At 50.1% G+C, this 17,971-nt stretch overlaps 2 protein-coding genes across 6 annotated transcripts in view; one reads left to right on the forward strand and one right to left on the reverse strand.

Moving 5' to 3' along the window:
* TMPRSS6 (transmembrane serine protease 6) overlaps nt 1-7,590 on the forward strand; it is a 20,933-nt gene extending 13,343 nt beyond the window's left edge. Inside the window, exons 13-18 of the mRNA XM_054167638.1 lie at nt 1,985-2,098; nt 2,353-2,469; nt 3,232-3,400; nt 3,765-4,036; nt 5,207-5,343; nt 6,181-7,590. Coding sequence (XP_054023613.1) covers nt 1,985-2,098; nt 2,353-2,469; nt 3,232-3,400; nt 3,765-4,036; nt 5,207-5,343; nt 6,181-6,339 — 968 coding nt within the window. The 3' untranslated portion in view covers nt 6,340-7,590. The remainder of the gene's footprint in view (nt 1-1,984; nt 2,099-2,352; nt 2,470-3,231; nt 3,401-3,764; nt 4,037-5,206; nt 5,344-6,180) is intronic.
* KCTD17 (potassium channel tetramerization domain containing 17) lies at nt 7,582-16,367 on the reverse strand. 5 transcript variants are annotated; one of them, XM_054167634.1, is made up of 8 exons: nt 16,135-16,367; nt 15,413-15,521; nt 13,193-13,284; nt 12,199-12,294; nt 11,711-11,836; nt 9,956-10,022; nt 9,418-9,490; nt 7,582-8,461 (listed from the first exon to the last, which is right to left on the reverse strand). In XM_054167634.1, the coding sequence occupies exons 1-8, from the start codon at nt 16,339-16,341 to the stop codon at nt 8,440-8,442; spliced, it is 792 nt and encodes a 263-aa protein (XP_054023609.1). In that variant the 5' UTR covers nt 16,342-16,367; the 3' UTR covers nt 7,582-8,439. The 5 variants fall into 5 exon arrangements, 3 of the variants coding, with proteins under 3 accessions (XP_054023609.1, XP_054023611.1, XP_054023610.1); XR_008462604.1 differs by lacking the exon at nt 9,418-9,490 and having other exon boundaries at nt 9,884-10,022; XM_054167635.1 differs by lacking the exon at nt 9,956-10,022 and having other exon boundaries at nt 8,363-8,461.
* Nucleotides 16,368-17,971: the final 1,604 nt, after the last annotated feature.

Consider the following 17,971-nt stretch of genomic DNA (forward strand, 5'->3'; position numbering starts at 1 on the left):
CCCATTCTCAGGCTCAGGCATGGCAACTAATTAATCTGTTCTCCCATTCCTAGTGTGAGTAGGGGGCTCATCACATTGCTGTCACCACTGACTTTTCATTAGTTGTCCCCTACAGCTGTTTTTTCACAGACAGAAAGATCCCTCAAGCACTGGGGACAGTAGCCAGTTCTGAAAGATTCAGAGGAAGGTATGGCAAAGTCTAAGTAAAAGAAGGAGAAATCTTTCTCAAGGAAGGTTTAATACAGTGTAGAAACGTGAGAGCTCTCACAGGATTGGTAAGGTTGGGGTTTGTATTCATAGAATCATAGAATCATTTAGATTGGAAAAGACTCCTGGGATCATCAGGTCCAATTATTAACCCTACTCTACAAAGTTCACTCCTAAACTATATCCCTGAGCACCACATCTATCACAGTATCACTAAGGTTGGAAGAGACCTTGAGGATCATAGAGCCCAACCTGTCACCACGGACCTCATCTAAATGACCTCTAAACACATCCAGGGATGACAACTCAACCACTTCCCTGGGCAGCCTCTCCAATGTCTGACTACTCTTTCTGTGATTTTTGTTTCCTAATGTCCAGTCTAAACCTACCCTGTTGCAGTTTGAGGTCATTCCCTCTTGTTCTATTGCTAACTACCTGTGAGAAGAGACCACCACCAGCCTCTCTACACCGTCCTTCCAGGCAGTTGTTGACAGCAATGAGGTCTCCCCTCAGCCTCCTCCTTTTCAAACTAAACAGCCCCAGCTCCTTCAGTCATTCCTCATAAGATTTTGCTGTCCAGGCCCTTCACCAGTTTGTTGCCCTCCTCTGCACTCTCTCCAGCACCTCCACATCTCTCTCGTACTGAGGTGACCAAACCTGGGCACAATACTTGAGGTGTGGCCTCACCAGTGCCAAGTACAGGGGGACAAGGTCTTGCTGACTGTGTGCTCTGTCCCATCACCCAGCTGTCTGACCTGAGGGCTTGCTTGCTTCCCTCATGCAGTCATGGCCACATAAGCATCTTTATGAATATTTCATCCTTTCTTGCATCTTGTTAGCTTCTTGGTCCTGGATGTATCTTGTGTTCCACAGGTTAGCACAGACCAAGACTAAACAAAAGAAATATTTGTTTCAAACACCCCTCTAGGCTTGACAAATAAAATAGAAACATCATTATTTCCTTCCTTTCTTGTCTTCTTGCTACTGTTGCATCTCTGCTTATTCATTCCATGTCTGAATGGAACAGTCCCTGTCCCATAGCATGTGTTCCACATCCAAAATCAGCTTTCACAGGGTCTCAGAGCTTCATGTGCCTTAGTCATCTGGAAGCCTCATGCTTACTAAGAAATTACAGTTGTTGCAGTAAGAAAATGCCCAGGAGGTACTGGCCCACCATGTTTGGTGCTGGACATAGGTAAACACAAACACAGACAAAGTTCCTGTTGTGAAAATGTGTAACCAGAAGTTAGACTGTGTGATGGGTAGGCACCTTAGGCCCCTCACGAGCAGCTCTCAGAGCTAAAGGACACTGAGAAATCCATTGCTCTTCAGGACTCGCCTATCAGAGACCAAGAGAAGAGCTACTCTACATGGGAACACGACCCATGAGCTGAGGGTGACAGCAAGGCAGGAGGAACAGCAACCTCACAGGACAGGATGCTGAACAAGGCAAGCTGGCCAGGTCTGCTGACAGGAACCCAAGGTCTGCCAAGGGTCCAGTGATCTCGAGGCAAGTCTACAGCCATGAGGCAGATCAGAGGTCAAGCCAAGAAGTCAAGGAAAGCTAGGTCAGCATCAACAAAGTATAAGACAGGGTGCAGGCATACCCACAACACAAATCAGGCAGAGACTACACAGCTGCACCATACCAGAGCTGGGCTTGAGCACAACTTATGAGATGGGGGAAGAGGTTACAGCTGGCACCCCTAGAACCTTCCCCCCACACCTATTGCCTTGTCTTCCCTGCCTAATTCCTGGGTGCTTCCCTCCCATGCAGTGTGCCCTGCGAAGTTCCAGTGCCATGAGGACAGCACTTGCATCGAGTTCAGCAGGGTCTGCAACCAGCAGCTGGACTGTGTCAATGGGAGTGATGAGGAGCAGTGCAGTGAAGGTAGAGAGGGGACAGGGCTGGGCTGCAAATACCTTCCCCGGTGCCTGAGCCAAGGCTGCCAGCAGCATACTTCCCTCTGGGTGCCTGACCTGCTCACAACATTTTGGTTGGTTTGCAGATGTCAAAGCTTGCTCAGGGAATTCCCTGTAATCATTTATGGAGTTCCCCCCAAGCTCCCTGTTGCCTTTTCCCCCACCCTACTCAAAGGACTTCAGGCAACAACTGCAACCTACTGCTTCCTTCCCTCTTTGCAGTGGTGCCCTGTGGTCCTTTCACCTACCGCTGTGAAGATGGCACTTGTGTGAAGAAACCCAACCCCCTGTGTGACACCACGGCAGACTGCAAGGACCTGTCCGACGAGAAGTACTGTGGTGAGGAAATGCTGGGCTGCACCTCAGCCAGGCAGGTTCAGGATGCCACATAGCTGCAAGTCATACCTTTTCCTCCTTGCCACCCCAGCCTAAGCACCCACCCTCCCTTGTTTCACCACCCTAACCCAGCCTCTCAGCAGCAGTGACACTGATCCATCCTGCAGAGGCAGCAGCAGCGAGCCCCCTCTCTGTGCTGAGCCATGAGCAGGCATTTGCTCTTTGGACAGCTGCTCCCCATCTCCTTCAGGCAGAGGCATGAGGCCAGATACCATCTCACAGGCCAGGTCCCACACACAGGCTGCCTGTCAGATCACTCTGTTGGCTTATGTGAAGTAATGCCATTCTACAAGGCTCCAGCCAGGGAAATCACTTGTGCCTGTGCGGTCACTGGCAGGGAGAGAGCTTGTGGTTTGATTTTCCTGCTTGGCTTTTCTGGAACCTCAGCGGGCAGTGAAAGGGAATGACTGTGAGGGTTCCCTGACATAGCAGCAGGTAACACAGACAGCAGGCTGCCCCAAAGCCATCCCCAGGCTGCAGCTGGAGGTGGGGTAAGGCTGTGCAGGCATCAGCAGGGAAGCGTGGTGGGAGGAAACCCTCACTAGACCTGCCCGGGACAGCACCTAAAGCATCTGCTGACTGGGTAAAGCAGTCAGGGATTAGAGGTCAAAGTCTTCAGCCAATTAAATAGGAAAGGAAGGGCAGGCACAGTATATCATGTTCTCTTCCTCCCTTGAAGTTCCTGCTGTGTCTGCTCCTCCTCAGACTGCGGGCTGCAAGCCCCTCTCAGCAGGATCGTGGGCGGTGCCAATTCTGTGGAAGGGGAATGGCCGTGGCAGGCCAGCCTGCAGGTCCGGGGGCGCCACATCTGCGGGGGCACGCTCGTTGCTGACCGCTGGGTGGTCTCAGCCGCACACTGCTTCCAGGATGACAGGTAAAGGGAGAGGGGAGGCAGATTTGCATTGCTGTCCGTGTTATTCGTGATGGGAGGATCACGGAGGGCAGCAGCATCTGGAGAGGGCAGCTCTGCCGTTCTTCTCTGTGGCAGGAAGCTGGAAAGAGGGGTATGGACACATGCATGAGTATTTGGGTGCACCTGTGGGGGAAAAGAGGCACCCAAGAGCCATCCCACCTAATTTCTTGACATCAGTAGCCAAATAAAGAGAGAGGCCCCTTCAAGGGAGATTGTCACCCATACCTGAATACTGAATACCAGAGACCTCTCAAAAGACTGCAACAGAAACAGGCTTTACCCACCTGGCCATGTGATGAGCTGTCTTCTCTGGTGTGTGCTACAGGCTGGCCTCTGCCTCTATCTGGACTGTGTACTTGGGCAAATACTTTCAGAATGCCACCAGCCACACAGAGGTGTCCTTCAAGGTGATCCGCCTCTTCCTTCACCCTTATTACGAGGAGGACAGCCATGATTACGACGTGGCGCTGCTCCAGCTGGACCATCCTGTGATCATCTCACCCTTAATCCAGCCCATCTGCTTGCCTGCTCCGTCTCATCTCTTCGAGCCTGGCCTTCACTGCTGGATCACTGGCTGGGGAGCCCTCAAGGAAGGCGGTAGGTGCAAGGTCTTTGCTGGTGGCCTGCTGTAGCAGAGCCAAGGCAGAAACATATGTTCAGAGGTGGGGTAGGCAGAATAGGTTTCTATTCACCCCAATGCATTGTGCTTCCTCTGCTCCCTTTGATTTTGGTTCACAGTTTGGCCAAAGCTACCTGTTGAGTGCCTTGAAGCCTCATTTGGAGAGGCAGGCATGGAAGTCTGGCAATCTATATGAGGACAGCATTTGTTCCTTCATCCAGAGACTAGAATAGCCCTTCAGGAGTTAGAGGTCTGTCTAGTGGCTATTTGCCCATGATAACAGTGTGGAGCAGCCACAGCCCCAAAGCCCAGCTGCATGCTTACAAGATATGTGGGATCCTGTGAGGTCATTTCACTGAACAGAAAAAGGGGAGATCAAAAACCTGCTCTTCATCAAACCGAGAATGGACCTCCTGGAGACACCTATTAGTGATCCCTCCAGGAACATTTTCCCTATGTCAAAGAACCTAGGACCTGGGGCCCCCAGAAACACCTGTATTATTAAATTCAGTGAGAGCAGTGCAGGGTCACCTGAGGATCACACTGTGTAATTGTTGGCATGCACTCTGGTACCACTTAACCATTTTGACCACATACCTCCCATGTACTGCTGGGGGACAGCACAGGCCAAGACCTGCTCCCACGGGGTAGCATGGATGAGTCCATTATGTTTTGTGAGGAAGAATCTAGCTGCATGTTCCTTTGTGTTCCCTCCCCATAAGGACAGCAACATGGATCCAAGCTGGTAGTGCCTGTGACAGGAATATGGATGTGCTCATCCATGTCAGCTTAGTTGCCTTCACTAATGAAAACAGACACTCCTTGTTTGCATACTTAAGTAGAAGACCTTAATGTTCATTTCAGTCAGGAGTAAACCCAAAACTCTGACATCCCAGAGGTTTCCCTAAATCACAATCCCCCATGATATACCCCTGGAGGGAAAGGGACAGAAAGGGAAAGTTACTTCTTCCATGCAGATGAAGACTCTGCTGAAAGCCAGAGACTGTGATGCCAGTGAAGAGCAGAACAGACATTCAGATACCAGCTTTCAGCATGTAGCAAGATGGGCATGGTCCAGGGGATCATGGTAAATGATGGGAAGCTTCACCATTGCTCACCTGCACTACTTTTGGTGCTCTACCCCTCAGGGCACATCAGCAACATTCTGCAGAAGGTGGATGTGCAGCTCATCCAGCAAGACATCTGCAACGAGGCCTATCACTACATGATTTCTCCCAGGATGCTGTGTGCTGGGTACCAAATGGGCAAGAAAGATGCCTGCCAGGTGACAGAGGAGTTGTGGGATCAGGGCTGACTACCAGAGGTGGGGTGTGTCCTAGTTTCCCAGATGAACTATAGGCTGACACAAGGGTGAAAAGACCATAAAATGCTTAACTCCCTTAACAATTCTTCTGCTAACAGCAGCTCTCAGGACTATTTCTTCACAGTGTTTTTGCCTTAAACAGCATCCAACTACATTTAAAGCTCTCCTATTCTCATGTCAGTCCATTCTCCACTCTACCTCCCTCTTTCAAGTCACATGTTTACATTAGTCTCTTACCCCCTCAGCCTCTTCAGCATCTGTCACAGACAACAACCTGCTTATTTCCTTATTACTATCAGTCTCAAGGAATTCCTCTGTCTCCCATCCCTCCAAGTATCCCGTTAAATTTCACCAGCTTTCTTGCCCTCCACATATTTGGAAAGGCCACACTGAGAGGAAGAAAGTAGTAAAGCTGTCAGCTTCTTGGGACCTGATTAAGGGGGAGGAGTTTGCATGATGAAGGAATGCAACAATGGGTCAGATGTTTTTGCTGGAAATGGGTTTTGACATCTGCCTAAGGAAAAAAGAATGCCCCAGGAATGAGTCGAGGGGATACAGGAATCCTCATACAGAGGGACTAAAAGCCAGTGTGATCCAACAAGAGAAGCTGGTGGATCATCAATGCATTTGTGCTTTTATTGCTTGAGCCTCTTGATGCAAGTTGCTAAGCAACTTCAGTTCCTGTAAATTCAGTGGATGTCTGCCGGGTTGGACTAGATGACCTTTAAAGGTTCCTTCCAACACACAGCATTCTGTGATTATGTGATCATCACCCCTTTTCTCTCTCCTTTTCTCTAGGGCGATTCTGGAGGTCCTCTGGCCTGCAAGGAGCCCAGTGGCAGGTGGTTTCTGGCAGGTTTGGTCAGCTGGGGAATGGGATGTGCACGTCCCAATCACTATGGAGTATACACCAGGATCACTCAAGTGCTGGGCTGGATGAACCAAACCATGAGCTGAGAAAAGTGCATCTCTGCCTCTCCCCATCAGACCTACACTCACATGGCACTCATTCCTCATCTTGCTCACTTGCCTCTCAGAGACAAGAGTTTCTGTGTGGGATGTTACCAGACTCAAGATGCTCTTCTGAGCATGGTAAAACAAAACAAAACCAAACCAACCCAGAAATCTACAAAGGTGCTGTGGGGATTACAGAGAGAAGCAGGCAGACCCTCTTCCTCCTCAGTGCTTTCCAGGGAGCATCCCAAGGTGGTTTTAGGCCATCCATCCATCCAAAAGAGGTGTTGAAGGGGGCAGGGAATGGACAATAACATAATACCCAACAATGGTCCCAAGTTGATGGTTTCTGAGAAAAGGAATGAGGGGACTTGAACTTTCCATGAACCATGTGATTCAGCCACAATCCTGCGCTGGAACATTTGCTGAAAGAAAATGTGACTGATGTAGTTAGAGATTCCAGTAACTGCGAAATCAATCTGCCTCCCTCTTCCTTCCTGCTGCTCGTCCTTCTTCCCCCTTCCCCTCCCATCACTCCTCCTCTTCCATCTCCCTAATTGCTTTTCTTAGCTGGCTTGTGCTGCTCAGTGTGCTGCTCAGCTCAGCCAGGCAACTCTTCACGTCTCACTGACTCCCAGGCATGAGTCCAGCATCACACCCCCAGGCGCGTGTCCTGCCTCCCAGCTGCAGCAGCACCCAGCCTCCACTGAGCCCAGCCTCCACTGCTGCACTTTCCTCAGGGAAAGGCCCCAGCCCTCAATATAAACATCTGAGCAGCCTCCCATCCCCTTCCTTCAGCCCTTCTAAATACCTTTAGTATGAGTGTGTCTCAATTGCTTACATCTCCTAACTCAGATGATCCAGGAGGTGGAAGAGAAGGCTTGAGGGCACAGTGCTTAAACAGTGACTGCTCTGGGTCTGGTTGTTTTTTACTGAAGACATCCATGTATGTATATACCATGGGCCACTCTTTGGAATTAGAAATAAAATTAATCTGAAAGGGGTTTTGGCTCTAGTTTGCCTTTCTCTGTGAAAAATTATCTGGGAGTTTTTATCATTTTGACCAAACAAAAGTTTCCACAGCCCTGCCCCACCTCTCAGCTGGCCCTCAGGAGCAATGGGGTCAACAGATTACCTAGATAGGTCCTCACTTATTGTTATCATTTAGGAATGCAGATACCAGTAAGCAAACCTGCTCTGTAGCCCAGCTGCCTGCAGTGGAGATGCAGCACAGCTGCAGAAAGAAGTTCCTCAAGCCTCTAAAAGACAGGCACAACACAAGCAGCTACTGGTGGCTCCACGTGATGAATCCAAACTCCTCTTCAGCTCCCACCCCCTTCTACCAGCACCAAATTTCTGCCACTTGAAATGAGAGGCTGCAAGGAGGAACAGACTGTGAATTTTATTGAGAAGTTACAACCCAGTGTCCTCAGACACAGCAGTGAAGCAAGTGCCCTGCTCCCCAAGACAAGGGTCTTCTGCTGGTACCTGACACGACAGCAGGTGCCAGCATGTTCCTGGTACCAGGGCTGCATTTGTGTGTCCTCCTCACCCTGCCGACGCAGGGCTGCTCAGGGGGACAAGAAGGCTGGCACCAAGGAGCATGATAGCCAGCACAGGGACACCTCACCAGCAGTGCAGGCTGCCCAGAAGTGGGCAGAGGCTCTGCACTTCCCCTCTGACCACAAGACCAGACCAGCTGCCTCCAACAGCCGAAGGGCCAAGGACTGTTCCTTCCGCAGCAGGCGCTGCCTGCCAGGGCCCCAGTCGCACCCAGGGCGCTGAGGAAGGGACCGCAGGCTGCAGTGGCTGATCACAGATGTCCCCAGCAGGGGCCACTGTGACATTAAGGAAAGCCAGCGTGCTAGGAACGGGAAGGGCCTGTCAGCTCCAGCACCTGCGGTAGCTTAGGGACTCCACGGAGCATCTGCTCTCCTCCAGACCTCCGAGGTGGGTCTGTTAAAAAACAGTGGCTGCATCTGAAAAGTGAGGGGGGGCTGGAGGGTGCTACTGTGGTGCAAGGGGCTGCCATACACTGCAGTACAAAAATAAAGATATAAAGAAGAAACAAAAAGGCTGAAGCAGAGTGTCACAAGCACATCCTCAGACCTCTGGCTTGCAACAGCTGGAGAAGGAAAGAGAAAAATAAAATGAGCAGCAGGGGGGGAAATAGTGATTGAGCATAGAGGGGAGAGTGAGAAATGACAGAGGAAATGAGAACTTAAGAAAAATAAGAGGGATGAGGAGTAGGGGTGGGACAAAAGAGAAAAGAGAAGGAAAAGTCCACATGATTAACATACATTGACTTTTAAGAGAATAACACTCAAGCTCCACAGCCATGGACAAGGAGACTCTCAAGCAGAGGGAGAGAGAAATGTCAGCCAGCTAACAAGTGCCCTCCACCAGGACAGAGGGTTGCACTGAGCATCTCTGGTTTAACAAAGCCCCACAGTTTTCCAGTATGAGAGAGGAAGCTTCCTTCTAAAGCTTCCTGTAGGAAAAAGCCCCCCAGCCTCCTGCAGGATGACCAGGCACTCTCTCTGAGCAGTAAGCAGAGCACGGTGGCTCATTTCACACACAGCTGTGAGGACATCTGGAGCAGGCACCAGCCACTTCTGCTTTCAGTGACTTCACCACCCTCTTCTGCTTTCAGTGACTTCACCACCCTCTCCCATTGTGCTCTCACCTTGGCAGAGGCAGTGGGAGAAAAGCCCAGGGAAGAGAGAGCAAGAATGCAAAAATAACAGGCTGCCTTCTGCAACCTGCTCCCAGGATGACAGGCAAAAGAGCTGTGGACACCAGTCTGGAGAAGGGATGTGGTATGTGTGTCAGGCAGACACGTGGCAGACGCCCCCTCCTTCCCCATGCCACCCCTGCCTACTTTGCATTCATTTTCACCCCTCTTCATTTCTCCCAGCTGCACTCTCCCTTCTGCTGCCAGAGCCTCTGGTCCAGAGCCATAGGGCCTGCTTGGCAGGTAAAGGCACACACACAGGATGAGAATTGGAAAAGCCACCTCAGGGATGAGTCAACCTCCCCCTCCCTCTTCCCCTGCCCAAGCTCTACAAACCAAGACCATACCCACAAGAGGAAAGTGAGTCACTCATGCAGAGCTCAGGCTGGCAGGAGCTGAGAGTGCAGACAGGTAACATACCTGCAGAGGAGGAAAAGTGAGGAGTGCAGAGAGACAGGGACCATTCTGAGCCCTGATGGGCAGAGCAGAGGAAAGGGTGCTGGAAGCTGGGGTGTGGGGCAGGGTGGGAGGGAGGCGACAGTGCTGGAGGGAGGTGGCAGCGCTGGGATGGACATGGAGGGGAGCAGGAGGGAGGGTCTGGAGGAAGAAAGATTTTAGTGCAACCCCAAGCAGACAAACCGTCTGCAAATAAAAACATAACCATAAATAAACCAAACCGTTTAAATACAAAGCGGCAGCCATGGCAACAGCTCTCCCCTGTTGGATTTATCTCCAGAGAGACTCCTGCAGAGGACTGCCCCCACATCCCACACCTGTCCTAGTCCTTCCCTGCTGCTAACTGGGAGCTCTCACCAGAAAGGTGGTTGGGTCTATGCTTGGGGGGGACGAGGTATTTTTATCATTTTCCTCAAGGATTTGCTGCACCTTTCTCCTCCGCTTCTGCTTCGTCCTCCACCTCCTGCTCTTCCTCCTCCAGGTCCTCCTCTGTGCTCTGTGGCCCAGCATGCAGGACAAAGGGAAGAAAGAGTGGAGATACTTGCAAGATGAGTGTGGTAGTTTTAGGCTATGCCTTTAAAATTTAGCTGCAGATTTCGAGCAGGAAAGTAGAAAAATAGAAATCAATCAATCACTGCTGGGTGTAGAAAGGAAAACAAAAAGATTATTCCAAACAAATTCATTGGATAAATGTCTGGGATAAGAGAAGCTGTATCATAACAATTCTTCACATTCCCATTTCCTTTTCTCTTCTCTTCTGATCTTGGCTGGTTTGCTTTGCTCAGGAGAGGGTAGCATGCTTCTGGCTGGCCTTGGGATAAGTCTAACCCACTGCTTTCTCTCAACTCCTTTCTCTCTCTTGGGGCAGGGGGGTTTGGAGTGGGGCAGTGGAACAAGCTTCTCTGGTCTTCTGACCAGGGGATTTTCTTGCTGTTTGCTAATTGTAAATATCTGTATAATATTGTAAATACTGTGTATTTTGTACCTATTCATTGCATTCCATTGTAGAGTGTAGGTTTTGCTTGTAAAGACAGCTACATCTGCTTCTGAGTTGTTCTGGGCCACTCAATTTAAGATGGACATTGAGACTCTTGAACATGTCCAGAGAAGGGCAACGAGGCTGGGGAGAGGCCTTGAGCACAAGCCCTACGAGGAGAGGCTGAGGGAGCTGGGGTTGCTTAGCCTGGAGAAGAGGAGGCTCAGGGGAGACTTTGTTGCTCTCTACAACTACCTGAAGGGAGGTTGTAGTCAGGAGGGGGTTGGTCTCTTCTTCCAGGCAATCAGCACCAGAACAAGAGGACACAGATTCAAGCTGCACCAGGAGAAGTTTAGGCTTGACGTGAGGAGAAAGTTCTTCCCAGAGAGAGTTGTCAGCCATTGGAATGTGCTGCCCAGGGAGGTGGTGGAGTCACCATCCCTGGAGGTGTTCAAGAGGGGATTGGACATGGCACTTGGTGCCACAGTTTAGTAGTCATGAGGTCTGTGGTGCCAGGTTGGACTTGATGATCTTTGAGGTCTCTTCCAACCTTATTGATTCTATGAAAAGTTAATGCTGGGGGGAAACTTCAACCACCACATTACAATGAGCCATGGAAGTTCTTTCTGACACACAAAAGAATAAAGCAATGGTCATGACATTGGAATAAAAAAGGACCTTTCCCCATGGCCAAGACAGCTCTGGTTAAGGAGCAATGAAAGTTGTCTTCCTCTGGAGCATCACTCAGGCCTATCTAACCCACTTACAAGTGCTGTGATCCCACTGCCCAACAACTGCATTCAGTCACTAGTGCTCCTCCCACATATTTCTGTCCTTAGCTCAAAAGGGGAGCAGATTATCTCCTGCCCCTTAGGCTGGGACTCAGGAGAACACTGTAAAACCTTAAGGGAAATCACACCCTAGAGGCACAGCATGGTCAGGGGGAGGCATGAGGGGGAATAGTAGAGCTGCATGAGAAATGCCAGGGTGACTTGTTAAAGCCATTTGCCACACAGCCAGACACCACCACTCACAACACACACAGTCCTCCTTTTGGGCAATGGGTACAATGCCACAGTGCTGAACATCAGGACATTCCACCACTGAGGTGCCCCACAGGTGTGGTGGAGAGGAAGGAAAGAGGAAGCAAATAAGAGCAAAGGATTTCATATGCAACAGGATCAGAGCCACAGCAAAATTAGTCTCACCTTGGCTTTCTGGCTGGGCTCCGAGCTCAGGCCATTGGGGGAATTGTACAGCTCTTTGGAGACCACACACAGGAACTCTGTTTGATCCTCATTCCCATAGTTATAGGATGAGCCAATGTTCACAAGCTGGGAAAAAATGAGAGCAAGAATCACAAGTATAAGTTATTTCAAGTATCCACAGCACCTACAGAGTGAGACAGAGCAGCATGGAGTCCAGTCTACACCCACAACAGAAAGGCTTCGTAACTAAGCTGAGGAGGCAGCACGGAGAACCAGGTGAGGAGTCAACCAGGATGCAAACCAGCTTAATATCCTCACAAATATTTTCTAAACCTCTAGAGAAGGGATAGGAGAAAGCTGGTGTGATAACTCCACAACTTGATCTCATATTCTCAAAGAGGGAAGGTGCCTTGCCTGGGGTCTGTAAGATAACCACGATCTTTTCCCCGGTAGGAAACTCCTTCCCACCCTCTATACCTCCTCCATACCTGCTCAAAACTCCATCCATCTGACATAGTGGACACCATCTGAGTGAGCTCCTCTTCCTGGCACTGTAGCACACGGTAGACATGCTTAGGAGGCACCTGATAGCAAAATTGTAGAGCAGGATGACAACAGCTGGGTGCTACAGATGTCCTCCCGAAGAACGAAGTGGTAGCATCCCTTCTGGACAGACCTGGCCTTTTCTCCAAGTCCCAGGTTAAAGGGGAGTGGGAACCACAACCCACCTTTCTGCTCTGCTGTTGTGGGCAGCAAGAACAACAGTATCTGCTCTGGAGAGGGGGTAATGAGCTGAGTGCTTCCTGCATTGTCCCCAGAAGATGCTGGGCTCTTCTGATGGGGAGTTTGCATTTGTTGTTACAAAGCCATTTATGCAAATGCCACAAATGCTGATGGGGTTTTGCAAAGGCAAAGTGACTGTGTTGCTGGAGGCTTACAAGCTGAGGCAAACACAGTGAAAAGTGAGGTATCAGCCAACACTCCCAGAAGAGAGATTTTTAAAAGGTTATTGGCCAAGAACAAGGTGTGATTGTGCCACAGGACAGATTCTTTGTGCTTCACTGGCTGCATTTGACTCTTCCACAGACACCTTTCCACCTGTTCTCTCCAGGTTTCTCTACAGGCATCCCCATGCTCTTCACTGTGATTGCACTCCCAGGACTCCCCACACCAGCATCCTCCTCTCCATAAAACCTTCACTCCATTCTTCCATAACCCACAAAAACCAGCTGCTTTCTTCCAAAAGCTAGAGAAGCAGATTTGGTTTCAGGGACTGCATCCAACATCATTCTATGCAGACGCAAAACAAGTCTGTAACTTGTTTATTGTAACTAGATGGGTGGCAGTCTGTCATAGCAAGATGTTGCAGGGGACATGAGCACATAAACTCAAATTAGTTGCTCCACTAGACTAATCTCTCCCTTTTGACATCCCCTCTTTTACCCACCCCACTGCATCTTTCCTTGCCATTTCTCTCCATACCTGAGTTATGGTGTAGTCCTTCTCCTCCAGCCGGTCCTTGATTATTCGGATTAAAGGACCAATGTTATAGAACTCAGCTTCTTCTAGAACCCCTGAGAAAGAGAGGCAGAAGGACCACAAAGACAGAACATTAATAGCCTGTCTTTGGGTTTTGACTTGCAAAAGATCACTTCTGAGCTTCCTAAGGTCCATAGGGAGCTTCACTTTTTAACGGGTTTCTGTTGACTTGAAACTCCTACTGCAGAAAGAGGACTCCTGGTTCTCTGCATTGCATCCCTAATGCTCACCCCAATTTCCTTATGCTGCCTGCTACTGCGAGGAGAGGCTGAGGGAGCTGCGATTGTTTAGCCTGGAGAAGAGAAGGCTCAGGGGAGACCTTATTGCTCTCTACAACTACCTGAAGGGAGAGTGTAGCCAGGAGGGGGCTGGTCTCTTCAACCAGGCAATCAGCACCAGAACAAGAGGACACAGTCTCAAGCTGCACCAATGGGAAGTTTGGACTCCAGGTGAGGAGAAAGTTCTTCACAGAGAGAGTCGTTCGCCATTGGAATGTGCTGCCCAGGGAGGTGGTGGAGTCACCGTCCCTGGAGGTGTTCAAGAGGAGATTGGTTGTGGCACTTGATGCCATGGTTTAGTAGTCGTGAGGTCTTGGGTGACAGGTTGGACTTGATGACCTTTGAGGTCTTTTCCAAACATTGATTCTATTCTATTCTATTCTATTCTATTCTATTCTATTCTATTCTATTCTATTCTATTCTATTCTATTCTATTCTATATTCTATTCTATGAGACAGGCAGTGTAAGTGAAGGCTTGTGCTGAGGACTGTGAATACTTTTCTCAGGTAACTGGCCAAGGAGAGTAAATGTAGGCACCAGCCTCTCCTAGAAAATCCCAACTTTTTTCCTAGGCCAGCTGGAGTGGCACCCACATTACAGTCCTATATGACCTCAAGAAATCTTTGGCTCTGTTCCCTGTGCTTCACCTCAAAGCAGGTAAACAGAGAAGTGGGTTAGATATGTTTCTGTGGTGTACCACATCTCCATCACATCTCCTGAGACTCGTGTGTTTGCTAACAAGCCTTCAGGGAATGGCAAGTGGGTTCCCAGACTGTTGGTGAGAGAAAGGCAGCTAGGAGCCAACATTCAGATGTCTCTAGGGCAGTATACAGACAGTGGGGGGCGGGGAGACGGATCCTTCCCTACCTGACACACTCAGATTCCTTTCAAGTCCCTCAAGCAGCCATGAATTGCCTAACAGATTAGTTTTAAGTGTCTGCAGCAGGAACAAAATGCAATGCTAAGCTACAAACAGGACTCCTGTTTATGCTTTGGATTTGATTTAAAACCTGTGGATGAACTTTTTCTGACTTCAGTATTATAAGAGATGTCAAGCAGGAAACACCTCAGAACTGTGTATTATTATAATTCTGTACCATTACTTAGATCTATTTTTGGAACGAGAACTTGTGAGATGATTCTAAAGAAAACTTTCCTTGCATTAGTGAGAGAGGCAAGAACAACAATGAACATGTTGAAACTGCACTTGGCAAGGGCTAGCCAGCACAGCCTGTCTTCAAAACTGGCTACTTGTTAGATTCCAGCACTCAAAATACAATGAGGTACTGGGGACTGCTGGCTGGTAATGCCATGATGCTACTGAGTTATCCTATTGGACCTCCTTTCAGCTTCAAATGAGGGTTTGGGTTGGCTGGCTTGCTCCACTGGAATTGCTGCTGTCCACAGTCCGTCAGAGCTTTACTAGCATACATTGCATGTCACTGATTAATGATGGTCTTTACTGCAGTCAGTAGAAGAGATGAGCTTGGTTTTGTTCAGTCTTCTGGGATTTTAGTTCTAATTAGAAACATTCAGTCATTAACAGAAAACAGTCACAGAGCCTTGTTAAAAGTAGATCAGGAACAAGCAAAAATGGCTTATTGAGGCTGAGAGATCTTGTCACTTCCATCTTGGTGACCTCTATGCTGAATGAACAGTCAAGAAGCCACAATACCTGTATGATGCCATCCTCACCCACTCCAAGCCCCTTTAGTAAAGGAAAGAACAGTATGCTTTCCAACAACTGAAGGGACAGCCCTCTCATATCCCCCCACACCAGTCCCTAGATGCAGAATGAGGAACAATAAGGCTGACAACAAGTCCTGCTGCACCCTGCCTGCAGCAGCAACGTTAAGCAGAAAGTTCCTGAGCTCCAAGACTCACCCTCTTCAGCCATATCTTTATCCAGGACCAGCTTTCCATGACGGAGGAAGTTCAGAATGGGTCCAAAGTAAGTGGGGTCCCGGTCTATTAGGTATGCGCCAGTCTCATCCTAGCAACAGAGACAGACCCCATGGAAACCTGTGACCCACCCACAAATACTCTAGAATATAATAAAGTGCAAAGCTAAGCAAACATAACCACTATTTCTAACACTCCTTGGAAACCATAAGCCCCTGGGAGTCCTTTACTGAGTCAGCCCAGCTCAGGTTTTAACTCCTGTATTAGTATGCTCTGCACGTCCACCTCAGCGTGGACCAGCCCAGCTGAGAAAGGCAAAAGCATAGGCCTGAGCCTCCTTCTGCAACTGTGCCTGCAGGCCTGGTGTGAGAGAGCAGAGAGCCCCTTTAGAGCAGACAAGGCTGAGTCAGGCAGACAGAGCTGTGAAGCAGCCCCAGAGGAGGGGGGGGGATAGACAAGGAGTACAACAGGGGTGTAGGGGAGGTGGCCTCTCTTTTTCCCAGTTGGAAAGACAAGTGTCAGGCTACAAGACATCAAAGGTGACATCTGGCAAGGGGAAATCCTTCCCGGGAGAGGGGAGAAAGAGCAGGCGTTTCTCACTCGGTTGCTCCGGCGGCTGTCGGGGTCCGGCTCCGTCCCTGCATCCCTCCAGCCCTCCCCACGCTCGCCGGGGCACGGTGCGGGAGGCAACCCAGCTGCCTTACCCGGTCCGACTGCAGCTCCTCGCCCTGGCACAAGCGACACAGGAAAGATTTCTGCTCCCGACACAGGGTCTGCCTGGTGGTGAGGAAGACGGTGCCCCCCACATTGAGCCTCACCCACTTGGCCGGGGTGCCAGCGGGTGGCGCGATGTCCCAGGCGCGGCGCAGCCCCACGGCGCCCTGCATCTCCTCCCCACCTTCCATCCTCATCCTCAACCCCCACCCCTCCCCCGGTGTGCAGGGACTGCCGCAGGTGCTGTGGAGTCTCCTGTGGAGAATGCTGGGATCTGTAGTTTCTCTGCCTCTCCCCCCGCAGCAGCCGTGTTCCCCGGGAGCCAGGGTCCTGCCTGCGACCGCCAAGGGAGGCCCGAGGGAAGAAAGGATGCTCTGTGCTAGAGGATACCGCTGTGGATATTAGGGTGGACAAAACAGTTCCACATCGGTGATGCTCCCTGGTTTTCCCCCTGTTCCTGTTTTCACTAACCAAGGGCTAGCCAGCACTTCGAGGGTGCAGGGTGTTATGCAAAGATGATTATTTATGTCCACAGACATCTTCTCTGGCTCATTACAGTTCTGGGAACTGTAGTCTGCAGGGGCACGCACAAAAGCGTGCTGGGATCTGTAGTTTTCCCAGCCTGCTGCCCCTGCAATGAGGTTGCTTTAATAAAGGGGGCTGCAGTGTACTACATGACCTCAGCTCTGAGGCAGGTAGCCTGCTTGCTGCCAGTCCTAGGTCCTGCCTGCAAGCACCCTCGGAGTCGGGGAGAGCAGCCTGCAGTCAGCAGATTAAAGCTGCGAGCGCTGTACTCCACAGCTTTCCCTTCAGGAGGTTCATTACCGCAGGCTTACAGCTCAAGGCTGCACCAGTTGCCTCGATGTTCCTGCTGTAAAACGTGCAGACACTTGCCTTCTTGCTAACATGCCTTCTGAGAACTGTATCCTGGACCTGCATGAAGTGTTGGCAGGGGGCAGGAACAATTTTTCTTCCAGCTTGGAAGAGTCGTTGGCTCAGCAAACTCCCCATCCCCCGCCCCATGCTGTCCTTCAGCACAAACCAGGCCAGACTCCCTGCATCCTTCCCTTGTGCTTCTGCCATCCCTGTTTGTGTCTGGGCAACAGAGAGCTGAGATTTTAACTTAGCTCTGTGAGGCGTTTCACCTCTGCCCCAGGCACATATCACCCACAGAGGCTGCTGTGCCTTTCCTGCCGTACCAAATCTAGCCCTGCCTCTGCTGCTTGCTCCTGCCAGGCCAAGCCTGGAGCTCAGCAGCTCATGGCCCATGGGACTCTGTTGAAATACACTCCTTGGCACAGATGCAACCTGAACAAGCTTTCTCTCCAGCAGATCTGTTTTTCCCACTCCCATCTAAGTACGGTGGTGCTTGCCAGCATCTTAGGCATATTAGGAATAGAAAAGCAAGGCTGATGCTTCACCTGAATGTGGCCCAAAGCCTTCCTTCACCTAAGCTGCTTTCTGGCCCTTCCTTGCCAGGGCAATGCAGCACTGCAGAGACACAGCCATGCCTTGCAGACACTTTATTACTCTTGCACCTAGATGTTTGGGTCTTTTGGGGTGGGGGGTGGTCATCGGGTAAGGAGGGTGGATAAAGAGGAACATTATATTTTATGCATGCTCCTTTTTCTTCTTGTCCTTCCCTCTTCCTTCATTTACAAATCACTTCCTTTTATCACTACAGGACAAGGAGGCAGTGTCACCCTTTCACCAAATCACCTGGGACTTCCTTCACAAGGAAGGTGTGTGTACTTTGCTCCTTCTGTGGAGGAGTGCAAAGCAGAGAAGGGGAGGAGAGTAATACAGAAAACATTTCAAGATTGTGGA

This window comes from Dryobates pubescens, chromosome 15 (assembly GCF_014839835.1).
Source record: "Dryobates pubescens isolate bDryPub1 chromosome 15, bDryPub1.pri, whole genome shotgun sequence".
Lineage (NCBI taxonomy): Eukaryota > Metazoa > Chordata > Aves > Piciformes > Picidae > Dryobates > Dryobates pubescens.